This window comes from Prosopis cineraria, unplaced genomic scaffold, assembly GCF_029017545.1.
Source record: "Prosopis cineraria cultivar Desert tree isolate PC_DT_omini unplaced genomic scaffold, ASM2901754v1 PC11, whole genome shotgun sequence".
In the NCBI taxonomy this organism is placed as follows: Eukaryota; Viridiplantae; Streptophyta; class Magnoliopsida; order Fabales; family Fabaceae; genus Prosopis; species Prosopis cineraria.
Genome location: NW_026555342.1, coordinates 15,486,931 through 15,513,106, shown reverse-complemented (window position 1 = coordinate 15,513,106; position 26,176 = coordinate 15,486,931). Strand labels below are relative to the sequence as shown.

General features: G+C 31.3%; 1 protein-coding gene across 2 annotated transcripts; it reads right to left on the bottom strand.

The window, feature by feature from the left end:
- Positions 1-7,280: 7,280 nt before the first annotated feature.
- Positions 7,281-15,483, bottom strand: LOC129287244 (SH3 domain-containing protein 3-like). 2 transcript variants are annotated; one of them, XM_054923434.1, is made up of 10 exons: positions 15,278-15,483; positions 14,353-14,475; positions 11,996-12,065; positions 11,708-11,853; positions 11,001-11,102; positions 10,576-10,773; positions 9,706-9,768; positions 9,477-9,563; positions 8,656-8,730; positions 7,281-7,806 (listed from the first exon to the last, which is right to left on the bottom strand). In XM_054923434.1, the coding sequence occupies exons 1-10, from the start codon at positions 15,335-15,337 to the stop codon at positions 7,687-7,689; spliced, it is 1,044 nt and encodes a 347-aa protein (XP_054779409.1). In that variant the 5' UTR covers positions 15,338-15,483; the 3' UTR covers positions 7,281-7,686. The 2 variants fall into 2 exon arrangements, with proteins under 2 accessions (XP_054779409.1, XP_054779410.1); XM_054923435.1 differs by lacking the exons at positions 14,353-14,475; positions 15,278-15,483 and adding an exon at positions 13,746-14,107.
- Positions 15,484-26,176: the final 10,693 nt, after the last annotated feature.

The window sequence follows — 26,176 nt, the reverse complement described above, 5'->3', positions numbered from 1 at the left end:
TTGTAGTAGTGGTAACATATGTTTATTTTAACTTAATGAGCAAAATTACCCTAACTTTAATTATTTAAAACTTAAAATGTTTCAAATATAAGTTTAGAGTTTAAATCATCTCTAAATTTATAGTTTAGGATCATATTAAACCTTATTTTTTCATTGTTCAGTCACGAGTATCAAGAGATTTGTGACACCATAAGTCTACAAATATGACCCAAAAAAAAAGAAAAAAAAAGAATGATCTATTATATATTAAAAAGAAACAGATTAGCCATGAACATGGCCATGCGAACCAACCCAAGTTAAATATATCTAAATCTGTTTGAGCTTGCTTTCATAAATCACAACTAATTTACAGAATATAAAAATATGTATGCCACTAAAATAAAAGATTAAGAACCTAACTTGATTTTATCCTCGTGCATCGTCGGTTTTGTTAGTTCTAAAAAACATATAATGTTTTGGCCAAAAAAAAAAAAAAGAAACAAACATATAGTGTGTTTTAGCATGTGGTATCTTTCTCTATATGTTCACTTTACCCCTAAAATGATGAATGTGTTTTAAAAGTTAAGCATAAAGATTGTAAGATGTTCACAACTCAAAAATTTGATTGCTGGCAGGTAAGATAAGAGGACTTAGGTTCCTAACACAGGGAAAAGCATCAAACAAGACATGTTTGAGTCAATCGGAGTATCGGACTGAACACTGCTAAAGGCAAAATTATCAAACCACAAAGAAACCTTCATCCTCATGGCCCTCTCTTACCCTTCATGGAGATAGAATTACTTCTTTTGAAGGACCATTTTATGGCACCACTTTTGAAATTTATCATCCTTCATGGAGGATAGGAGACAGCACCAATGCGCAAGAAGTAAGTTCTGAGAAAAAAATAGTCTCACCTTTCACAAGGAGATTTTCAAATTCATGCATTCTGGAACAGGAGATCGTACCTTTTCACCTTTAATTCAAAAGGAGATTTTGAAATTCATTCATTCTGGAACAGAGAATAATAGCTCTTCAACTCCAGCTGTATATATTCAAACTATGGATATATGTGCCCCAGATGAATGAGTCACAACTCCTTCTGATTATAGAATTTAAGTCCCGCTAGATCAATATATCATACAATAATCCTGAAAGCATGATATTGCCTTGTGTCAGTTAAGACTAGTACAAAACAACTGAAGTTAAAGGGAGGGAGTGTAGAAATCGAAATTTGATTCTAATAAACAGTTAAGAACATTCACAAGTCAAATTGTAGCAGCACAAAGACTGATAATTACTCATTGTTAAATTGCATTAATAATTAATAACCACACAAATGGAAAACATATGAACAGTCAACCTGTGAAGACAAAAGCTGAATAATTCTTCTTGCTCCTTTTCAACATGTTTGTGAGCATTACCACATACTGATGCAGCCTTAGCCAATATGTTATCACTGCTATTCTCTGCTCCATATCTACAGCAATTCTCAGAAAGCTTCGTTCTTGTCTACCATGGAGATTGTTTACAATGTTTGCTCAAAAACCAGAAGTCTTTGTACAAAGTTGCAAGGTGCTTTTTATTCCAAAATATATATCATCATGAGTGTAAAGTGTGAACTGCATTCACATGATAAAAACAAATCACCTGCATAGAGATTCATGGATAGACAAAGCCAATCTAGATTTGTCGACTCAACCAAGGAGGAGCACACGTGAATATGTCAGGCTTCTTTAACAATTATACAAATATACACATGCACGTGCGCATATAACTCAGATTCTCTTATAAGATTACTCCAACTAGAGTTGGAGAAAAAACTTGTCAGAAAGAGATAAAATCCCAAACTGGGAAAGCAAACAGAGAAAAGAGAAGAACCATGTGTAAGTAATTCAAAGAAGTTTTCCCAGATCAATACGCAATCCTATTCAATTCCTTTATGGAGCAGGGAAGGTTGTCAAATATGAAGATTTGTTCTCATTTATTGAAAACAGTACTAATAATCTTTCGCTAAGATAAATAATATTTGTGTTCAATTTATTTGAACAGCCAAAAAATTACCCTTAATAACAAATCAATCAGTAACAAGTCATGTTGTGGTATGAAGGATTTCCCAACCAATCCAGAAATGTTGTCCCCTGATAATGAATTATATTTAGTTCTTCTAAATCCCAATGAGGTTGAAGTTTGTCCAAAATATCTGTTACTGTATCTTCGACGTCTCTAAACACCAACCATATTAATGTTAAATCCATAATGTGCTGCTTCTCCATCGATCTCGCCTCATAGGCTTTGTTTTCATTCTTGACATTCTCTAATTCACTAATTGCAATCTCACCCTTCAAGTTTGACATTTCTCCCACTTCTCCAATCATGATGCCTAGCTCTTTACCATCAACGAAATCACTCAAAAATTGTAAATCTTTTAATTTACCCAATTCCCCTTGGCATTTCTTTCAAACCAGTGCCTCAAACATCAAGATGCCACAAGTTTAAAAGATCTTGCATATCACTTGGTAACATCGGCAGATTCCAACGGGATTCCAACTTCAATGTTTGTAGATTGTATGAGGACAGATCCAAATGGCAAAGATTTACAAGATCTTGCGTGTTGTTTGGTAGCATCTTAAGAGACTGACAAAATCGCAACAATGTCTGTGAATTATACAACTTACATATTGAACTAGGCAAACTTTCAATACTTGTGTCTGATAGATCCAAATAGCACAAATGGATGAATTCTTGAATAGACTAGGGGCCTACCCTTAATGCATGCAAACCTTGAAGTGACAACATTCACAAGCACTTCATAATTGATAATAGAATAAATAAGAGGAGCAATTCCATCAAACAGAGGAATTTAGGAAAATTTCAATCCTATAAATGTTCGTAAGGATTCTATGGTTTTGAAAAACTCATGGCGGCCACGCTTATATCTTTCAAATAGATGAAATGATGTTAAGATTATTAATTATCAGATGGTATCAAAGAAGACCAAAAGATTTGTTTAAACTAATAATTTGTAACCAATGCATTTATTTAACGGAGAAATTTAGATGTCAAGGAAAGTTGATGTGATAGAAAATCCTGATTTCATTGTTGTAAAATAAGATAAATTATAGTGTGTGAGATGATATACAACACTAATATCATCTCTACTTAAACAATTGACCAAAAAAATATCTACTTAAGCAATGAGTTGTAATAGAAAATGTGCAACAACATCATATATCTAAATATGCGAGATAATCGACCACCCTTAAATCAGCTCTATTTGTCACTGACGAGTAACAATATTATTGAATTACCAATAGTCTTTGCATGAGCAGTTTCCATCATCAAAACAATGAAACCGATTTGAGTCCCTCACAATCATCTTTCTTTGAACAATCTTGGAGGCTTATTTGATAGCAGTGTGACAGTCTACACAAGTTCTTTGGTTGGTGTTCCTGGTGGAGTTGAAATGACTCCAAAAGCAACAGCAAGTTTCTCACTGTGGTAGGAAAGGTTTTGCTCCTTCTGCTCCTCCTCCACATCATGTAGCACAAAGTTTGTGTCCGTGACATATCCCTCCTCTTTCATTCTCTTAAAGAGTTCCCCCAAGAACTCAAGTATATCATTTGATCTTGGGTGAGACGTGTCACCAACTAGGAATGCATGCACTTGTCTTTTTATCTTAATCCAACTCTTACCAAGTAGCTTCACTATCCCACTAACATCCCTAGCCTTTCTAACCTTCGCTGCCTCACCCCACATACCAGCGGCAGCATAAATGTTGGCCAGATTGATATAGGTGGCTGAATTCTCTGGTTCTATATCAAACAATGCTTTTGCTGCTCGTTCAGCCAATTGAAGGTTCCCATGTATCTGCATTCTCCAAGTAAGGATGCTAGAAGAAATTTACTTGGCTTTATAGGCATTTTATAAATGATATTCTCTGCTTCTTTGAATCGTCCATATCTTGCCAACAAATCAATAACACATGCATAATGATCTGCAGTGTGTGTCAGTCTATACTTCTTAATGGAAATATTGGCAGGAAAGCGATGGAATCTCCTGTCCTCGTCACGAGCTCGATGCTGAAGACATACTTGAATAAGCATTGAGTATATTACAGAAGAAGGTCGATAAATGTGACCGAGCAACTGAATCGCTTCCTTCTCTCGCTTTTGTTCACTTAAGATATCAATGGCTTTCTTAAATTTCTTCTCTTGGCAAAGGTGGCCAGTGATAGAATCACTAGGATTATTACGCGCTATTTGACAATATGTTTTGGGAATAATTTTCTATCTTTCAAAACAAAAAAAATAAATAAAAAATTTATTTGATAACATGTTTTTAAAAAATATTTTGAAAACTAAAAAAATAAAATATTATTTTTAAAAATAAAAAATAAAAATATCTTTTAAGTTTTTTTGGATTATGGTTCTGAAGAACAAAGAAAAATAAAAAAAATATTATTGTCATCATTTTTTTTCAGAATATGTTATATAAAAGAAAAAAATAATAATATAATCCCTCTGAAATGTATAAATAATACATTAGTTTCTCAAAATGTAATAATTTTTCTAAAATTTTTAAATATTTTTTATCATTAATGAATTTATATAAATTACAATTATTAAAAATAAATTATTCACAAATTTTGTTTAAATATTTATAATTATTTTTACATTCACAATAATGTAATAACAAATTATAATTTCATATGTTAATTTTTTATTTATGGTTGTATTATTACAAATATAAAAAGAAAAATTATGAATATTTAAGCAAAAATTATGAATCATTTATTTTCAACAAAGATAATTTAATAATTTATATAAATTTATTAATAATAAAAAAGTTCATAAAAACTTTAAAAAATTATGATATTTTAAAAAATTAAATTTTTATTTATATATTTTTAAAAAAGTTTATTATCATTTTTACTGTATAAAGCACCTGTTCTCACAGTAATATCATAGAGACATATCAAACAGGCCCTATATTTCGCGAAGACTTTGCGTGTATCGGATTTTTCAGACAGATATTGGCAGGAAAGCGATAGGGTTCTTTGAAAACTTAGTAAAAACTTGGTCGCAGTGTTTGAACCTTGCTAGTCACCAGTACGAGGCTAAAACAGAACTGGACCTCGTATCTTAAGTGCAAAATTTATAAAATTTGACAGCAGAGTAGAGCTCCCCACGAGGTCTGAGTTAGCATTGGGTATGAGATTCAAGAAATTTATGGCTGAGAGTGATGTCTTGGCTGAGCCTGATTCAACAATGCTAACTTAGGGTCTGAATCAGCATTGGGTATGGTGTTCCTGCTCGATGTTTCTCTGACCCTAACCGTTTATTTCTCTTACTTCACTCAGTGAGTGCTCAACGACAAAGAAGCTGGTGGCCGCTAGCAGAAATCCACGCTGATTCAAAACAGAACTTAGGGCCCGTCAGGTTTGTTGAAATGATTTTGTAAGATGGACGCTGATAGTTCAAATTATATCACGTATCGGTGTCGTGTCTTACTGGTATTCTCTTACTACGGATTTCTAAACTATTGAAATATTATTTTTTAATTTAAAAAATTTTATTTTTAATATGTATTTGATATTTTTAAACTATGAATTGATACTTTACAATCGATATTTTAATATTATTTTTAAGAAATTAAATATTACAGTACTAATCTTTTTTATTAATATATTTTTGTAATTTACTTTTAAAATCAGACTCAATTTTCCTTAAAAAAATAAGTTTTAGATATAATAAAAATATACATTATAATTTTTTAACTATAAAAAAGTTAAGAGTATAATCTCTTGACATTTAAATCCTAGATGGAGAACCATTAGCAAAGACAAAGTGATAGGAAATTAGATATAAATAAAATAAAAGTATAAATAATAGTTGTGTTTTTTTTACATTATTTTTATAGGACTATATGTTATTTTGAATATTTTTAAATTAAAATTATATTTTATTTTTATTATTTTTAATATATATATATATATATATATGTATGTATGTATGTATATGTATCGAAAACATATCAGATCTTATATTTTTAAAAATAAAAATATTGAAGCATTGCATATGTATCGACATGCATGCATCATAGTTAGGCATTTGGTTAGATGGGTTGGCTAGACTCAGCAGCTAAGTCCCTAATTTTCAAACTACATTTTATAATTTTTAAACCAAACGTATCCTAGCCCTTCATCTGAATTTGAAAAATCCGCTGCTCCAAAACTCAAGAAATTAGAGTCAACCAAGCCAGTTCAACCACTAAATTGTTAAATTATTATTTTCATCAATATAATAAAATATTTTATTTATAATATATTTTTATTATAATTTTAATGATTAATCTTTAAATTAATATTTTAACTCGTTCAATCTGATTTTCAATGCTTACAAAAAAAAAAAAAATATGTGGTTCACAGCTAGCTCACCTCATTTTAAAAACGAGTTCACTTTTTCAACCCAAACCGCCAATGGCAGGCTAACCCACTAGAAAGGCCCGGTTTCCTAATTCTAGAATCCATGCCCTTGCCCCTTTTTCCAAAAGAAAAAGTACATAATTTTTAACCAAAAAAAAAATTACATAATTCTCTTTTTGGATACTAATGTCTTTTTTCAATTTCTTTTTTTGTAAGATCTATACCTTGTTAAAACAAGAAAAAAAAACAAAAAAAAAAAAAACACCCAAGTGAGCATAATGCTAATGTCTGCTGCTAAAGCTAAAGTATTATTCTAGACGAGAAAATTTGCTGGGTTGTCTTTTAAAGAAATACGACATACATGCTATATAAGAAAAAAAATTCACACACACACACATGAATAATGTCTTTTAAATGTATTTGCTATTATTTTAAAGCACAAGTACTAAAATTTTGAGCAATATAATTTTACAATGCTTAGTCACGAAATTTATAAAAATTATATGCACCTAATTTTTTCTTTTTATGCATTAAGGTTAAGAGGGTTAATCAAAATACATGTGCGTAATTTAATAAAAATTACACAAACGGAATTTTTTATTATATGAAATTTTTATTAAGATGAAAATATTAGACGTTAATTAAAATCAATTGCAAAATTATTATTTCCTTGTTTCAGAAAATACGAAATTTGAATAGTTTTTACTTTTATCACCAAAAAGGCACTGACTCTTTCTTCTTGTATTTTGATTTTGTTTCCTTTTTTTTTTTTGGGCCACAGGTTTTGTTGTTTCAAGCTTGAAAACCTCAAGGGAATTTTAAATAATTTGCTCTAAAATAAAATGCGAAAAAAAAAATGATAGATCTCCACAGAAAATAGATAAATCTCTACATCTTTCTGCATATAACCAGATTCTCAAAGCTCAAGTAATTACCCTGATAAAAGACCTAGAACTCGCTTTGTTGTTTGAAATTGGCTTCAATAAATACAAATACACTGAAATCAATTACAGCAAAGGAAAAACCCAAAAAAAAAAAAAAAAAAGGTGTCTGGGCTATGATGCAAAGGGAGATGCTAACAAAGAACAACCTTTAATACAAGACAGTGAAAGTTTGAGCTTGACACCTCATGCAAACTCACTCACACTAATGAAAGAATAACACTTCAATCTAAGCTCCATTCTCCTCTGCAATCCCCAACCTACTTGCTCATCTCTAAGCAATAATACAAGACACCCAAAGGGATGGCTAACAGAAGTTATGAGGACACAAGAAATAAGCACCTAGTAAACTTCACCAGGCATGTTGGTGGAGGGAATTCTCTGGCGTTTCTCCACGTATGCTGAAGGAAACCACCCTGCTCTTCCATTGCATTCTCCTTCTGACCATCCCGTTGCGGTCACCTGGGTAATTTTTTAAAACTTTAATGAGCATCAAGGCAGAGCTAAAGGTAGGATCCAACTAATGAAGTAAATCCATGTCATCATTATGGCTACTAAAAGCAAAAATTGTCAAGCAAGTAGCAACCTGCTAGTTCAAGCAATAAGGATGTAGTAAAGAGTGGGTGATGATTTTGGATCCAAACTATCTTCAAGTCACCAAAAAAACAATTGTTGACAAGATACAACATAGGATGAATTTGTTTTGTTTATACTGTGTTTTATACCATAGAAACGGATTTCCCTGAAATGTCTGCAAATAGTTTTCTATGGTAACTCCATTTGTACATAAATGTAGCCTAGTTTTGTAGAATAAAAAGCTGATGCGAGTGATTCCAAACACACAATTTAGGGCTGGGAGGAGCATCAGTGGAAAAAATGACAAATCTGAGCAGCAAAGAGATTGATTTCATCCGTCAGAGAATTGGCAAACCAATGTCTAAATATGCATCAGACCTCTGCCACTGACTCATGGTACCTCTTTTCCTTCCCTTCATTCAAATAAAAAGAAAAACACTCTGAAGGTGTATACATTTACACATACAATGCTAAGACAAGTATTTCACTGGTTCTACTATGAGGTTTTCCTTATTCCTCTTTTGGTAATTTTGGAAAAGCAGTTGCAACTTGAGAACTTTCCATGCGATCACTTATCATAGTATTATTTATCCCCAAGGAAATTTAACTGCTAAATTCTAATGAGATCTTATCAGTGCTGATAAATGTATTTGCCAATATTCTTCACTATTGGAGGAGGTTCACATGGAGAATATATATATATATATATATATACAGAGTGACATGAAAACCTACCTTTCGCACAACAACAAAGTCACCCTTTGCCAAGCTCAGCTCCTTATCTGCTGTAGCAGTAAATGGATGCATTACCTGCAACAATTGATACATGGTTAACATTATCTTTTCATGAGCATAAAAAAAATATTATCTTTACACCCCGTTATTATTTTAGAATTAGAATCCCTCAGCTTCCTATATTTTAGCAACTAAAAACTGATTGGTATTACTATAAATTATTTCAGCACCTAAATCACGTAACTCATTTGTCACTATGGAAGCACTCAATTAGAGGTTGTTTCCATTTTTCAGGGAAAAAAAGCTCTTGCAGTGGAAACACAAAACAAGTAATGGTCAGTAGCCTCCACTATTCCGTTACTAGGGAAGGCTGTCGAGGGAGAAGTAGGCTTGAAAGTTTGAAATGATAGTTGCAGAATCAAAAGAAAGGAGAAGAAAAAGAATCTAATAAAAAGAAAAAGGAAAGAAAAAAAAATTCAATGAGGTAAGAGAGAATCCAGAACCCTACCAAAGCAGCCCAAGAACCCCTATCCCCATCATTGACCATTGTCCACCATCGCTGAATTGAACGATCTTTCGTCCCTAAAGGAAACTTATGTTGGATGTACCCCCAAAGACCCAACCCCCTTCCCCCTCCCAAAGGGGAAAAAAGGGCAACCATTATCTAATAGAAATAAAATTTAAGCTCCATTGATATTTTAGGGCTGTGTTTTATTCAGCAATGAATTAATATGCAAATTTTATGTAAAAAATAAAACAACAGTCACATATCATCTAGGAACTTGCAAGAGGCAAAAATAAAGGAAGATAAGGCAGCATACTTCAGCCAAGAAATACATTGTTTTTGTGGAGCCATTCTCAGAAACCACTGGAGGGGCAGATTCTTTCCTCTGTCTCTCTGAAACCATCTGAGGCAATGTTCCAACGACAAGAAATTTTATTGCTATTATGATAGTTAACACAGCTCAAAGAACAGGAAGAAAAACGGAAGTGATACAATCATATAAACACTTATGGAAAAAAATAAAGATTAGTAAATCTGGTTCACACCTCAGCTTCAATTTCACCAAGAATGGCTGCAACTCTTGCATGAAAAGTTTTTTCCCCTTCAACCTACAAAAGCAAAAACACAATCTATATAATCAAAATTCAAAATAATTATGTAAGGATAAATTACACGTCCTTCCATGGCAATCAGCTTAATCATACAACCCTAACCTCTATTTTAAGATATTACTCCCCCTCTTTTAAAACCAAAAGATAAACTACACTGACAGTGTTTAGATCAAGTGGAAAAGATTCAATTGCTCTGAAGCAAGGTCAAAAACTTGAGCCTTATGGATATAGAAAATCGCATTGGGAAAGTCACCCACAATTGGACCAAACAATGTTTAAGTCTAACCCAATGTACCATATACAAGATAGTTGTATTGAGAGCAAAAAAAGGGAAGATAAACTACAATTTTTACCCATTTTGACCAATATACCCTCAAATGATTAAAACTCAAAATAACTATGTAAGTACTTCTCTAAACATAACCCAACCACTTCTTTAAATCTAGAAAAAGGTAGAATCATTCTTAAAAGATAATATTTAATTCACAACAACACCATGTCTGTTGTGTAAATAGTTAATCAACATAAGCACTATTATAATATAATAAGAAAAAATAGATATATTTAATTTATTCTATTTAAGAAAAATATTGGCATAAAAATCATAAGAAATACATGCTTTCATAAGTCGCATGTTCACTTATAAAACATCAATTTTGTGATTTGGGTATTGGGCCAATTTGTTGGTTGCTTTTTAAGTTTGAGGAAAGGGAGAGACTAATTATCACAAAGGGGAGGAACACAGAAGGGGAGAGTGATTTACCCAAGTTTTATGTTATCAATCATGTTCATGTGTAAGCATACCATGGCAACAAGTCTCTGGAATGTCAATCTTTGCTGTTGTGCCTCGACAGCAGCCAATGCAGCTGCAGCTTCTTTACCCAGAACAGCCATATTTGCTTTTAGCTCCTGCATCTTTGCTTCTGCAGCATGCAATTTTGCAACATTTTCAGCAGTTGGAGCCTCTCTTACACGTGCTTGTCTTCTAGATATCTCTTCCCTCTGATTGGAATTTTAAAACCAAATCAAGTTGCAAAGATGATGACCTAACATAGCCTAGCATATAAATCTTTCTTTCTGGTTACTAGAATGTGCCAAACAGAGAAAAGAATCCACAATTTACTGCACACTCCATGCCACAGATAATACAGGAAGTTCCCCTTGGACCAAAGCTACTGGTTATTAGGTTAAGTGTAGAGATTGAGGAACCATTCCAACGTTTGACTTACTTGTGTCTCCGCTTCTTGTCTCATCCGACTATATCGCTGACCAAGATGGCGAGCATCCTCCAAAGGTGCACCATGGATCATTGATCTTAAGGGATCTAAAACCTGGAAAGTAAGAACATAGGATTCATGCTGTTGTTCTGATAGATTTAAAAAAAGATATCAGACAAAATCCTGTCAGTCATTGTTCAAAAAATGAAGTCATTACTCTTTAGTCTATAGTTGCTTTTGTACTGCTTTAGTACGTGAGCATAATTTTGTTCCAACTGCACATAATTTTTTATCCTTTAAAGATTGCGTCATTATCATTTTAGCACCCCTAAAGGGTGGAACTGGAAGGAATTCCAAGTTTTTTTTTCCCTTTTTAACAAAGAAGAAATTAAAAGTTTCATGTACTAAAGTGGTACAAACATTCTGAAGAATCAAATTGATAATGAAGCCATCTCTTAAGTGCCAAAAAAGGGCTTTTTTTTTGTCGAAATATAAGATGTAAGTAACAAAGAAATCCCCTCTAGCTTCAAGGCCTAAAATGCCTCATTTATTTGCATTTTGATTTCCACCCTTGTTGGAGGGAATGAGGGTGATGAAAATTTAGAACAGGTTTGGGGGAAGTGGTAAGTGGAGAGGGTAGAGTGGAGGTCAATCAACGGTGTTTCAAATTGCATTAATAATTAACAACTATACAAATGGAAAACATATGAAAAGGCAACCTGTGAAGACAGAAGCTGATTGAATTCTTCTTGCTCCTTTTCAACATGTTTGCGAGCATCGCCATATACTGATGCAGCCTTAGCCAATATGTTGTCACTGCTATTCTCTGCTCCATATCTACAGCAATCTTCAGAAAGCTTCGTTCCTGTCTACCATGGAGATTGTTCATAATGTTTGCTCAAAAAGTATAAGTCATTTTACAAAGTTGCAAGGTGCTTCTCATTCCAAACTGTATACCATCATGAGTGTTAAGCGTGAACTACATTCACATGAGAAAAACAAATCACCTGCTTCAATATGCTTATAACCCATTGCTGTAAACGTCTCTGCTGCTTTGACAATTTCCCTTTGAAAATCCTGGATCAGAAAATAGTATCACACCAATTTCAAAAGGAAAAAAGAAAATAGTATCACACAAATCAAGAAAATAGAAAGCCAACAAGAAAATAAAAATCAACCATCAATAAATATAATATTTACTTGACAAACTCTTTACAATAACTCCTACTTCAAGTGATGTTCACAAAGGCTACACACTACACAGTCATATTTACCAAAAATCTTACATCAACTTTTATGTTTTACCACCTTCTGCCAATCTTCCTTGCCCTCCCTTACTAACTCCCTTAAGGTTAGGCTCACATAGAGCTCATGGGTAGACAAAGCGCACCTAGATTTGTTGACTCAACCTACTTCTGTTAAAACGTTTACCCATCACACTGAAAAGAATAAGAAACAGCAGCGCAGCCAGAGCACAGACAAGCACTCCAATCATTCAAACAGATAAGTTACTTTGTACAGTTTTTGTTGGCCAGTTCCTTTTATGTATATTTTTCTTAATTCAGCATGAAAACTGTGCTGTGAGAATTTCATCAACGCTGTAAACTGACAAGCACTATAGGATTTGCTTAAAGAAGCTTGCACTCAAATTAGTGGGAAAAACTCTGCAGTTTTCTTTGGTTTACCATGAAGCCATTTAATTATATTATTTATGAAGCCAATGATGTGCTGCTAACACAGAAAATAGTTAGCATGGTATATATTGTTTTTGGTGTATAATTTATTAATTAGGATGCTGCAGACGATCAAGCCAGAATCATATATACTCGAAGGAAGATGATTATTCAAGAACAATGCAAATGACAATTTTTATAGCTACAGGGATTCCAATAGGGATTAAAGGGACAAAGAAGCAACACTAACACCATAATCAGCTCTTTATATCCCCAAGTTTAGTTTTTTATGGTGGTAAAGCAAAATTGATTATTAACAAAGGGGTGGCTAGGTGCAAGGTTCATTTTTATTTAAGTTAGTCTGTTCGGCCTAGTGATTTATTTTTATTTAAGTAAACTGGCCAACTCTTGACAGCTCATGAATATGTCAGGTTTCTTTTCAGTGCACCCTACTTTTGACACAAACAAATGACTATATCACATTGGCTTAGTCTATCAAAGAATCTCCCTGGCCCACAAGACAAGAAAAAGACACAACTTTGCAATCATTGTTCAGGAACTGCAGCTATTTGTACGAGTGTGATTCAATCTATAATGTTGAGTGATGCTCTAGATGAGATTGACCATACTAGCTTGGATTTACACCTAGTTTTCATGACCCTATACGGCACAGAGAGGAGGGAGAGCCACCAACCTGTAGTGTGATTTTAGAAAAGACTGATTGTTATGTAAATAAGAAATCAACGTTGATTAAAACCAAAAATGAAATGGCAAGAATTAGGATTTATAGGAACTATAGAATAAGCATAATTAGATCCAGCAATTATACAAATATATGCATGTACATATAACTCAGATTCTACTATAAGATATCTTCAACTTAAGTTGGGGAAAAACTTGTAATAAAGAGATGAAATCCCAGACTGGGAAAGCAAAACAGAGAAAAGAGAAGAACCATGTGTGAGCAATTCTAAGAAGTTTCCCCAGATTAATATGCATTCTTATTCAATTCCATTACAGAGTAGGGAAGGTCAAATATGAAGATATGTTCTCTTGAATAACCACAGTTGGTTTACAATTTTACCTTCTTCATAAGTTGGTTGGATTCACTTCAAATCTGAATGGTGCCTCATCAAAGTTGGGCTGATATGTTAATCCAACCCAATTTCCAGCAATTGAACACCTACGTGACTAATCTCAGAACTACGCCTAAAGAAGCCAAAATATTTGAAAATTGTCGATGACTCAGAAGCCTAATATCAGGTTCATCTCATTGACTCTTCTACAGCTTTGAATTCTCTACCTTCACCCTTATTTGTAGGCAACATATTTTAGATATTATTTTTCTGATTTTGTTTTAATTACTTTCCTGTCATTCTCCTTGATCACCGAGATAGAGTGGCTGATCTTGTAGCCACCAATGCTCCCTTGTTATCCCTGGAACATGCTTTATGTCGAATGAACAAGGAAAAGGATTTATGCATCAGTTTCAATTTCAAAAATGATTATTGAAAGGCATGCTTTGAAATTCCTCGATAGAGCACCAGAGCCAAGCTAGATACACTAACATGGATTCATAAAGCTGGCCGCTTCAATTATGTTTACTCACTCATGTGACCCTCAACTCAAAATTCAGCAAATCTAGTTGATGATCAATCTAACCAATACAAACAGTAAACAGAAAACACTACCTTTCCTGCACGAGTGGACCTGTACAATTTCTCTAGTTGTTGATGTCTCTGCATTTCAACCTCATCAATGACCATGACATCTGATCTCTCATAACCGCTGGTGCTGAACTGCTTTATCATAGCCTGACAAATAAACGAATTAAATTAAATCCCACGGCAAATAAGATACAGAGGGCCACGCCAAAAAGCACTGAATTATATGCGTTGAAAGCAGAAACTTGCATCATGACAAGGAGGGGGAAAAACATTAAGTCCCACCAGATGATATGTAATCATACAAAGGATTGTCAATAAACACTGCCAATAACATAATTTAGTAATGGTCAGAATGTGCAAAAGAAATTGCTGCATATTCACTAAAGTTTACTCGACCACGGCAGCATCAAACAAATCTTTCTTTAAAGCATTCTTGGAAAATTTTAGATCAAACAGAATTTTAGCATCGGAACTACAGTTGAATTCGCTTAAGTAGCATCAAACAAAGTAGAAACCCATCTTCAATGCATTCTTGGAGATCTTTAGAGTAAGAAACAGGAATTCAAATGCTAAAACTCGTCATCTTCTGTCATGATAAAGGCCAATCTTGCCGCCCATACTATTCCGAACCCACCTTGTGGGAAGAAAAGGATGCAAGAAGAACACACATGAAATATCTATAGCCCATCTTCAAATGCTTTTGTTAGATATTTAGAATATGTAAAGAGTTCAAATGCTCAAATTCATCATATTCTCTCAAACCATTACCCGACTTCATGCGAATTCAGGCTTGACCGAGTAAAAAATTCTGAACCCAAGGAACCTACGGCAGTATAGCACTAAAAAGTTGAAAAATCAATTTCTTTCCTTCTCGAAATGCATAATATATGATTCATCATCAGAATGCTAGCCAGACAGAGCATGAAGGAATCGTTGCACAAAAAATTACCTGTTGTTGTTTGGCTACTTGCTCTTTGAACTTGCTGGCTTGTCTCCTCAAAGCGTCCATGGCTGACACCTATGCTCTCTTCCGTCGGCGATTACAGAAAAACGGAAACGAGTTACAGATATTGGAGGTTCCAATCACTGCAATATGGACTTGGATTTAGATCAAAACTGGAGCTGTCTCAGATCCACTGTGAGAGAGATGTCAAGCTTTGGCCTCCGTATGTATATAATATTTTGAGGATTTAAATTTTGTATATTTAATACCTTCCATTAAAAAATATTTTTAATTAAATTTTATTTGTTAATAAAATAATTATTTACTTTTAAATTAATTTTATTTTTTATATTTATCTCTATAAAAAAATTTATAATAAATATAAAATTATTAATCAATAAGAACACTTAAAAAAAAATAATGATTACATATTAAAAAATTAAAAATATTTTATACTTTTAAACATTTAATTTTTAAAAAATATCTTATATTTTTAAATTTTAAAAGGAGGGAGTAAATAAAAGTGCTAATGAATTGGATTTAAAAGAAAACATAAACTGGCTTAAATAATAAAATTTTGGCCAAAAAAAATAATAAAATGATTCTCATAAATATCTCTTTTTATTGGGTCATTCCACACTCTTACATACATAATTTATTATTAAAATGAATTTCATATCACCAAAAAAAAATGAGTTTCAATTTGAAACTATCATTTGTTTAAGTTTTTTTCATGAAAAATATATCTTTTGAGAAAAAAAATGTTTTGTGAAATTATATGATGTTCATTTAAATTTTTAAAAATAATCAAAATTTGAGAAAAATATTTTTTTATTATTTTGAATAGTTTCTAAAAATAATGTTATGCAATGATATAAGATATTGTTTTAATATTTAGGTTTACGCGCTAATATTTTTTATTTTAGATTTACAAGATTTCTCATTATTTTTTATCTTGGTAAGATTATTGAAAAATGATGCCAGAAATTAATGCATCCTTACTTATTAAAAATTTGTATTTTTTTCAATGAAAACAGAAATATTATAAAAATAAACACCACAAACGAAAAGAAGAGGAAAAAAATACCAAGGTCACATTGCGGTAATTACAAATGTTATGGTATTTTGAGCTGTCCGTCTACGAAACGAGAATACAAAGGTTTCAGTAAATAAACACCCAAAAGAAATGAACAAACTGAAGAAATGAACATTTGATTGGACAAAAATAAAAGGCCCGTTGTAGAGCAAGCAAAGGCTCGTTTGATTTGCTTGCGTTTTACATTTAAAAAATAAAATTTTATTTTAAAATGTTAAAAATTATTTGAATAAAATATTTTATAAAAAAGCATATTTTAAAAGCATATTTAAATAATGGCTGAAAGTGAATTTAAAAAATATAACTATTCGAAACTTTTGAAAAGTAAATTTAAAAAATAAATATTATTTGACCATACTACCTCAAGTTTAATCTCTTATTCTTTTATTTAAAAATCAATTAATTCATTAAAACTATAATTATCATTTCAATAATAATAATTAGGTATCAAATTTTTACCATTATAAATTGAATAATTAATCATGTTAATTTTTAAAATTAATGTATAATAAAAATTATAAATCTTTATCACATTTCCTAAAATTACAAATTAAAAAAGTATAAATAACTAGAGATCAAAGTTTTAACATTATAGATCAAGTTTTATGTTATTTAAAATCTTTATCACATTTTTAAATATTTTAAATATATTATATATTTGTATAATAAAAATTATAAATCATCATAAATCAGTATTTTTTTTTATAATTGTACATTTAAAAATACATTTTACTATCATAATTCAAATAACTTTCAGTGCACTAAACTGATTTTTTAAAAAATATTCAAATACAAATTTTGTTATAATAATTAATTTTTATCAAATGAATTTGCACCAAACAGACTTTTAACAAATTAAAAACTAAACATATATTAATTATTATAGTTAAAGCTTTCCAACTGTCCTTCAAATCCGATAGAACGAGGAATGTACCAGTTGTCGATTCCAAAAAATAACTTTCACATTTGTTGAGAGTGGGATTACTCAGAATTTGAATATATGGATAGCATTCTGGATAACAGTTTCTTAATTCTTAATTTCCCATCTCTTTCTTCTACACTATTTTTTTGAGTTTTACTAGGATTTATATCCTCCTTCTTGTTCTCTTTTGTTCATATGATTAAGACCACTGATTTCTTTCTTTTTGACAGCTAAGACCACCCATTTCATAGCTTCCTACGTCTAAAATCCGACCATTAAATTTCAAATGTTTTTGTTTGATAAGATCTTTCGCGGGTAGTATATTCTGATTGACAATCTAATATCATGGGCCACCATTTGGGATGATTCATGATATTGATATATATACTCTCAACTATTTCAACCTTCCATCTTAAATTATCATAGACTAATTAAAGATTCCATCCCATATCCATGACACCCTTGTCTTCTCTTCCATGGCACCCAAGTTCATCTTTGTAACAAAATTTTGGGCTCAAATTTTGTGCCGCTTATAATTTTTTTTTTGTCTATGGTATAATCTCCAAGTTAACCTCTAAAGTTCATGGCACAACCAATTTAGAACTTCTAAACTAGTTAAAAAAGTTATTTTCTAAATTGATTATACAAACTGGTTTCATTTAAATTGGTTCCAACTAATTAGAAAAATTATTGTCATTAGGTTTGAAAAATCTTTTTGTCCTAGCAGTATTGTGCATGTAAAAGTTTAACACCAAGTCACCAACTTGATCATTTAGAACATTCATAATTAATGAATTCAGAGCTTCTTTCATCCTTTTGACTTTGAATTTAGTCGTTAGTTCTCCAATGCCCTGTAACGAGTTAAAAATACTAAATGTTGAATTCTGATTCATCTCTTAATTCTCATCATTCCCTTTCTCCTGAAAAGGATTCATCCTCGAATCACATGTATTGAATAAAGAAAGTCTACAACATTGACTGTAGCTAACATATTCTCATAGGAGTATTATCATTAATCCATTCCAACATTTGAAAAGGTCCATCGCCTTTTAGATGCAACTTTATCTTCCTCAAATTTGGAAATCTCTTTGGCTTGAGATGTACCTATTATATAGAAAACCAAACTGGACCGGCCGAGTCAACCTGTGAATTGATGACCTAGCCTCTCCATTGATCTGATTTTCATTCTAACCCAGTCAATGAGTGACCTGATATGACTCAACTAACCCTAGATCAACCCAATGTAAACCGGATAACCTGACGGGTTAGCTAAGTCAACTAGGTCACCTATGTAGCCCTTTAAAACCTCAAAAAATTCCTATTTTACCCTTCAAAACCCTTAAAATATGATGTTTTAGGGGGTTTTTTTAAAAAAAATTGAAAAAGCAAAAGGGCAAAAAGGCTTCGTTGTTTTGTTTTTGAATTTTGAAATCATTCGATTGTACCCCACCCACCAGCTCTGAACACTCATCCCTAGCCCTAGCTCAAATCGAGCCTCACCCATCGGTTATCGACTATCATCGTTGCCCGTTCTACCATTGTCGCTCTCCTACGCTCCTGGCTTTCCTAGTTCAAACTTTATCTCTCTCGTTGTGTAGTAGAAGAGTAGAACTCGCTATATAGCAAAATCGCAGAACTCATTGTGATCATGATGCAAAACTCGTGTTGCTCTCGACTCTCCTCTCCCTTGCCATGAAGCAAAACTTGCCGTGAAGCAGAACTCACCATAACATTGCTATCCTCTATCTCTATTAATGAATTTCCTCGTCGTCTAGTCATTAGTTTTTTTATTGCTATGTCTCTTCCTTCTTTATATTGTTAATTCAAAATAAGTGGTTTGTACATTATATGTTGTTGTTGATTTGTCTATTGTTGCTTAGCATTTTTGATTGTTTTTGTCTGTTATTATTTTTTATTATTGTTAGACTTTTGTGTGGTTATATTTCTATAATTATTTTCATATTAGTATCTTGAAGTAGAGATTAATATTGGATTTGGTTGAATATTTTTATAATTAATATATTTTTATTTAAATTATATTATTTTAATCATGATCAGTTTGCCATCAATTTGACCCCCAGTTTAACCCCAGTTAAATCGCTAACCTATAATCTAGTGCCTTAATTGGTTTAATGACTGGTCAGATTTTTAGTACCTTGGATGTACTCAGACCCAATCTTTAAGTTCGAAGACAACTTTCCTATGTCCTTTATTAACTTGCTTAGCATACTGCTCATTTCTCCCTTTGATTGAAGCCTTCACCTCAAAAAGAGAGTAAGACATAGAGTACACCCAAACACATATTATTGAGCCTTTAATATAGTGATTATGGCTCAATTTGCCTCATTCAAGTGTATACTTGTATATGTAGTCTTTAATATAGTAATTTGAACTCCCAACACATATTATAACCTCTTGAGCATAATTATCTTTACTCAATTGCCATACATGCTGCCATTTAGGATTGGATTGCCAAATAGGTTGCCATTTTGGATGTTACCTAAGATGACATCTTGGATGCCAATTGAGTTGTCACATAATATCACATCCTTATCCTTGCTCAACCATATATGCATGCATGGATTACATAAGCAACTTTAGCTAAACATTTAGTTTGACTAAAGCATCGTTTGGTAAATTAATTTTTCGCATTCCAAAAGCATTTTTTTTACTTTTGAGATGTGAAAAGCTATTCATTTTTAAGAGTAAAATGACTTTGAAAAAGGACTTCTGATTTACTTCATATTTTACATGTTATACACTTAGTTTTTGACACCAAATAGTGCATATTAGGATTTTTTTCTCAGTTTTTAGTTATGTTTCACATATTAACTTCATGGACCCTAATAATGCTAATTGATGGTTGCTTTGATACTTGAAAATGCTTAATTGAATTTTTGAGCTTAAAGTCTCATTTCCTTCCTCTTTAATTGTCTTCTTAGAATTTATTTAGTTTTGCGTCTTTTGTTTTTTAGATTTGTCAAGAAGCAAATTTGGAGCTAAGAAGCCAAGTCAAGTCAACCTTATTTGAGAAATCAAGTATAGATGGAGAAGAGCTGATTTAGGCATCCACTTCCAGAATTAATCAAGGGTGATTGGTGTTATACTTTCAACAAGGAAAAGGAGAATAATGGCACCTAATTGCAGATTATGAGGGAATTAATTAAGTCTAGACCTAAGGGCATTGGAAGCATGGGAGACACATCATCATAGGCCAAACGGAGCATGGGAGGTGTGATTCAAATTGAATCTAAGGGGAAAATGATGTGGCAGCTGAAGCATGGCTTGCATTAAGTCACATGGTCCATGCATTAGTTCACATTGCTCGTGTTCTCTATTTCCAGCTCATCAGGTGCTACTTTCATGCAATTTTTCAAATTCAATATTTAATTTTAATTCATTTTATCTAGTTGGAATAACTGATTCAGATCTTAGCCTTGGAATCATCACCATTAGATCAGAATTAGTTACACATACTTAAGCCAATTTTTTAGATTTGGACCTTATTCTACACACCCTATTCTCTCTCTTGGTCTGAATTCTCTCTCAATTCTCTCATCTCCAGCCTTAATATTCATGCCATTCCTCAAGTTTTGGAAGTTTCAGATCCGGTTCTTCTCCATTCCTACTCCAAGTTTGTGCTTCTAGCATCAATTTCTCATCAATTTCATTTTCTTTCAGCCTTTGTCCAAATTTGTTCATCACGTGTTCATCCTCAGTTCCATCATTCTAAATTTGTGCCTTCATTTCCTTTATCATTTTCTTGAATTTTCATTTATGTTCTTCCTCTATCCAGAATTGTTCTTCACCTCTTCTCTTTGATGCTTCCACCTTGTGTCATTCTCTTCCTCATTCTCCATCAATTTCGTTTTACATCCTTCCATTTCCAGCCTTGGATTTCGTCTAATACTCAGCAACAAATTCTAGATTCAAGATGCTCTTTCAAGTTCAAAGTCTGATTGGTTTAAAAAAGAAAAACATGAGAGGCTGATTTTCCATTAGGCTTCAAGGAAGATGAATTTATTATTTAAATATTTCAAATTTGCCTTCTTTATTTGCAATTTTAATTCTGCAATTTCTTCTATTTTCTTTCAAGGATTCAAAATTATTGTTCAAGTTGGATTATGATTTTGATTCCAATTACATGTTAGATTGAAGTTGTGGATGTTGGATTGAGATTTGATTTTTTATTTCAGTTCTGGAATGTATGAATTCAATTGAATGTTCTTGAATATGCTTATATGTTCTTCATATTCTTGTTTAGATTTCTTCATATTTCAAGCTATATCCATATTTGTTTATATGAATTTGGTTTGAGAGGTTTTTCTGCCACTTAATTTGGTCTGAATTGAGTGGCCACGAATAAGGCTAAATTACATTGTTAATTTCACTTCACTTAGCTTAGATTCATAGTGATCATTGGATGCAATGTTTCACAACACTTTAAAGGTTTTAGAGTGCTTTTCATTAAGCTAATTGTCATTACATGTGTAGTTGCAGTTTTGAAATTCAAGGATTATCACAAGCGTTTGTAACTTGAGCTCATTATCTCATTCATTTACATCAACACATTTAAATCAGAAATTACAAACATTTAATTCTTGCATTCTAGACATAATTGAATCACATCACCATTCTTTTAATTTGTGGGCAATTGAACCATAATCTATATACATTCCTCTCTTGGGAGATGACCTAGAATGCTCCCGATTATATTCTAGTTTTATTTGATGATCTAAAGTGACTTAAGGTTTCATCAACTTCTAAAATGAGCTCCAATGTAGAAAGTCAAAAGCTCCATCCAGTAACTTTAAAAAGTGGGATGTTATTTAGCTATACTACCTTAAGTTTAAGCTCTTATCATTTATTTAAAAAATAGTTAATTCATTAAAAATATAATTATCATTTAAATAATAATAATTAAATATCAAGTTTTTAACATTATAAATTGAACATTTAATAATGTTAATTTTTAGCATTAATGTATAATAAAAATTACAAATCTCTTTCACATTTTTTAAAATTACAAATTAAAAAGTACAAATAATTAGATATCAACTTTTTAGTATTATAGATCAAAGTTTATGTTATTTAAAATTTTTATCACATTTTTTAAATATTTTAAATTTAAATATATTATATTTGTATAATAAAAATTATAAATTATCATAAATTAATGTTCTTTTTAGTAATTTTACATTCAAAAACACATTTACTATAATAATCCAAACAACTTTCAATTTATCAAACTGACTCTTAAAAAATATAGTTAAACATAAATTTTGCCATAATAATTAACTTTTATTAAATTAATTTTTACTAAATAAATTTTTAATAAATTAAAAATCAAGTCAAAAGCTATATATAGCTGCGTGTTGCGAGATAACTTTTTTTTTTTTTTTTACTTGATCATGTTAACTCAAGCGTAATAGTTAGATCCGACTCCGACCCCTCCTCAGACTTTACTTAGACAGCACATTGGCCTGCTCAACAATCTCCCCAATACATGCTTGTTTGAAGTGTCCTCTTCTGATTTTACTTTGATCTTTTATTAAGCCTTGCCAAGGCAAAATGTTGGCCCACCCAAAAATAGCGAGCCATATTATAGGGAGGCGCGCTTCATTTTGAGAAAAATTCAAATATATAAATATAAATTTTATAATTTTGCATCTTTACTTTTAATATTTTACATTTTCTAAACTAAATAAAAAATATTTATATTTAAAAACTTATTAGATATGTAATATTTGATGATTGTGATAATATATAAAGAGCACATTCATATAAGAGAACATATCAACTTATTCAATATAATTTTTTTTAAAAAAAAGATCAAACTACTCATGTTATTACACTTTTTTTATATATATTAATTAGATTAGATTTAAGTATTTTTAGGTCAAATTAAAAAATAAGTAAACAAGTAGAATCACAAGCTTAATTCTGGTAATGACAGGTGCTGATTATTATTATTTTTTCAATGTTACAATTTATGAAGCTAGGAAAGATTTGAGTTTTGAGAATGACTATTATATTATTCTTTTTCTTTTTGGTCGTGTGATTTATATTATTCTAATTACTAAGTTAGTTTTGTAGCTAAGCCAAAATTAGGGAAATTAAAGAATAAGTAAATAAGTAGAATCACAAGCTTAATCCTGGTAATGACAGTTGCTGATTATTATTATTATTTTCAATGTTACAATTTATCAAGCTAAGAAAGATTTAAGTTTTGAGAATAACTATTATATTATTCTTTTTCTTTTTGGTCGTGTGAATTATATTATTCTAATCACCAAGTTAGTTTTGTAGCAAAGCCAAAATTAGGGGAAATGTCGTACATTCAACAAGAAAAACAATCCAGGTTACACCCATTGTCTTCCACATTTATATCTCGATCCTCTCTCTAACCATTTTCATTTTCATAATTGTAACTTCCATTATTTGAACTGCCTTAACATCTTCCTCATTTATCTCTTGGGTTTTTTCTCTGCCACTTTCTTCTTGTTCCCTAATTAACTCACCTATGCATACACGCATTTATCAATTCTGCAATTATTTTTATTTTTTCTTTCTTAGGCCTTGCTCCTTCAACTCTTTGAATCTCAATGCACACCGCCTTCGTCATATCTCAGACTTCATTATTATTATTTTTTAATCATTCTACCTTCTTCATCAAGTATGTAGTTCATCTCCCTCTGAATGGGAGTAATGGATGTGGTGGGATTCTAGAGATGAGAATAATAATTGGATTTGTGGATTTAGGTACCGACTTACTTCAATTCCTTCTACCGTAGCTGAGCTTATTGGTATCATACAAGGTCTAAACCAATGTTGGATAAGGGGAATCTACCATGTTAAAGTCTTCTTTGATTGTATTGAGGCCAAGAATTTGGTCTTGAATGGGGGTGATTGTGACTACCTTTTTCAAGACTCGGTTAAAGAAGTTAGAGCCTTTCTCTATAGAGAGGGTAGAATTATTTTTAATGTCATGCATATAATTTAAGGTGAGACCGGCACAAAACATAGGAATAATACTCCGTATTCTGAAAGCCTTAACTCAAGAAAACTCTAATTCTAATATTTGCATATGTAATTAATATAAATAAACAACTATACAATACTTTTATAAAAGCTATAAATCACCAATCTTTAAAAAAAAAAAATTGGCAGAGTTTCCTGTGAAAATATAATTTTCAAAAAATTTACGATGCAAATTTACAACATCAATTTAACAAAAGCGAGCTCCGCTCCTCAACAACAATCAAACAACACAATATAAAGATCAGGACTTTAATTATAGTTTATGTGGAGCACCCAAAAATCTAAAAAATTATTTATAAAAATACAATATATAAATCATAAATTTCCATCGAAATAGAAATTAACAAAAATAGCATCTCTACTTCAATTCAGAAGCAAATTCCCTTAAAGGATCTAACAGAGGTACAGGGTTAGCTATGCCATCTGAGACGAAACCAAATATTTTTCAGTAAATAATGTTCCAACTATAACATTTTTTGTAGAATTAAAATGAATAAAATATAGTAGTTACATAAATTAAATGAGAAAGCAATTCAATATATACAAATTTATAAACTTGAAATAAAAGCTCTATATAACTTCAATAACAAAAACATTTAAATTTATAATGAAAAAGAAACTTTAGCATTTGATATTAACAAGTCAAAATGATTAAACAAACAAATAAGAATAGCAATATTTACTAAATTAAAAATTATTATGTATGAAATTAACACTTAAATAAAATTCATATATTTTTGGGAGATTTATTAAAATAATTCACAAACGTGGATATACAATCCACAAGAATAAATAACTAAATGTAACTTAAGCTACAAAACAAACGTAGACACATAATCTATAAAGATAAAGCTAACCAAATGCACCTCAAAGTCACAAAACAAATGCAAGTACAAGGTCTACAAATAACAAATGTGAGAACAAAGCTCACGAAAATTAAACTAGCTAGTTATGATCAAGGCGCCAAAGGCTAATGGAACCACCATTAGCAACCAGTGTCTTATGTAAAATTCCCTTCAAATTTATTTTCACACATGTTAGAAAATATTCACTATTAAAATAAAATTTTTATTTTCAATGTCAGACTCGCACGAATTGTTTTCTGTATCAATTCAATATTTGATAGAATGAAATATTATAATCAAAGTCCAAACTTGTGTTTATTGATTAACTAACATTTCAAATCTAGTAAAACTAATTTCACAAAATAAAATCATTTTAATCTACAAAATATCCAATAATCACATTATTGCTATTAAAATAATTTGCAGAAAAATATAATATTTTAGTAAAGGAAATTTTGATTGAAAAAATTTGGTTGGAATGCTATCCACTTACTTGTAAAGTTTTCAAGTGTATAACTTACTTTCAAACTAGTCCTCAAGGGTCAATGTTTTGTCCTAAAATTCCTAATATTCAAATAATATCATTATCACTTCCCCAATCATACTTTACTACCCAGAATTTTAAATCCAAAACAACTTCGAGAAATAAAATAAAGAAAACCTTCAATTTTATCTTTTTCAACATTGCATAAAATATCCCAATGATATCCCAAAAATAAATATCAAATTGATTCTTAAATTGCTAACTCAAATGTCTCTCCCAAAAACCTCTAATTTCTTTTTAACTTTCATCACAAAGAACAAATTCTTAACATGATTGTTTAATCAATGATGGTTTATTTGTCACATATATTTGCTACTTTAGATCAAAATCTTTCTTTCAATGCTCAATATATAAACCATAAAATCAAATTCTTTTTCTCATTAACTCCCTTTCCAATGGTTTTCATATATCTATAATTAACTATTCACCTCCCAACACCCATCAAAGAGAGTAATTA

Coding starts and splice junctions, on each gene's coding strand:
- LOC129287244 (XM_054923434.1), bottom strand. CDS start 15,337: ATGGACGCTTTGAGGAGACAAGCCAGCAAGTTCAAAGAGCAAGTAGCC. Junction 12,066..14,352: donor GGTCCACTCGTGCAGGAAAG/GTAGTGTTTTCT, acceptor TTTCTGATCCAG/GATTTTCAAAGGGAAATTGT. Junction 11,854..11,995: donor TTATAAGCATATTGAAGCAG/GTGATTTGTTTT, acceptor CATGGTAGACAG/GAACGAAGCTTTCTGAAGAT.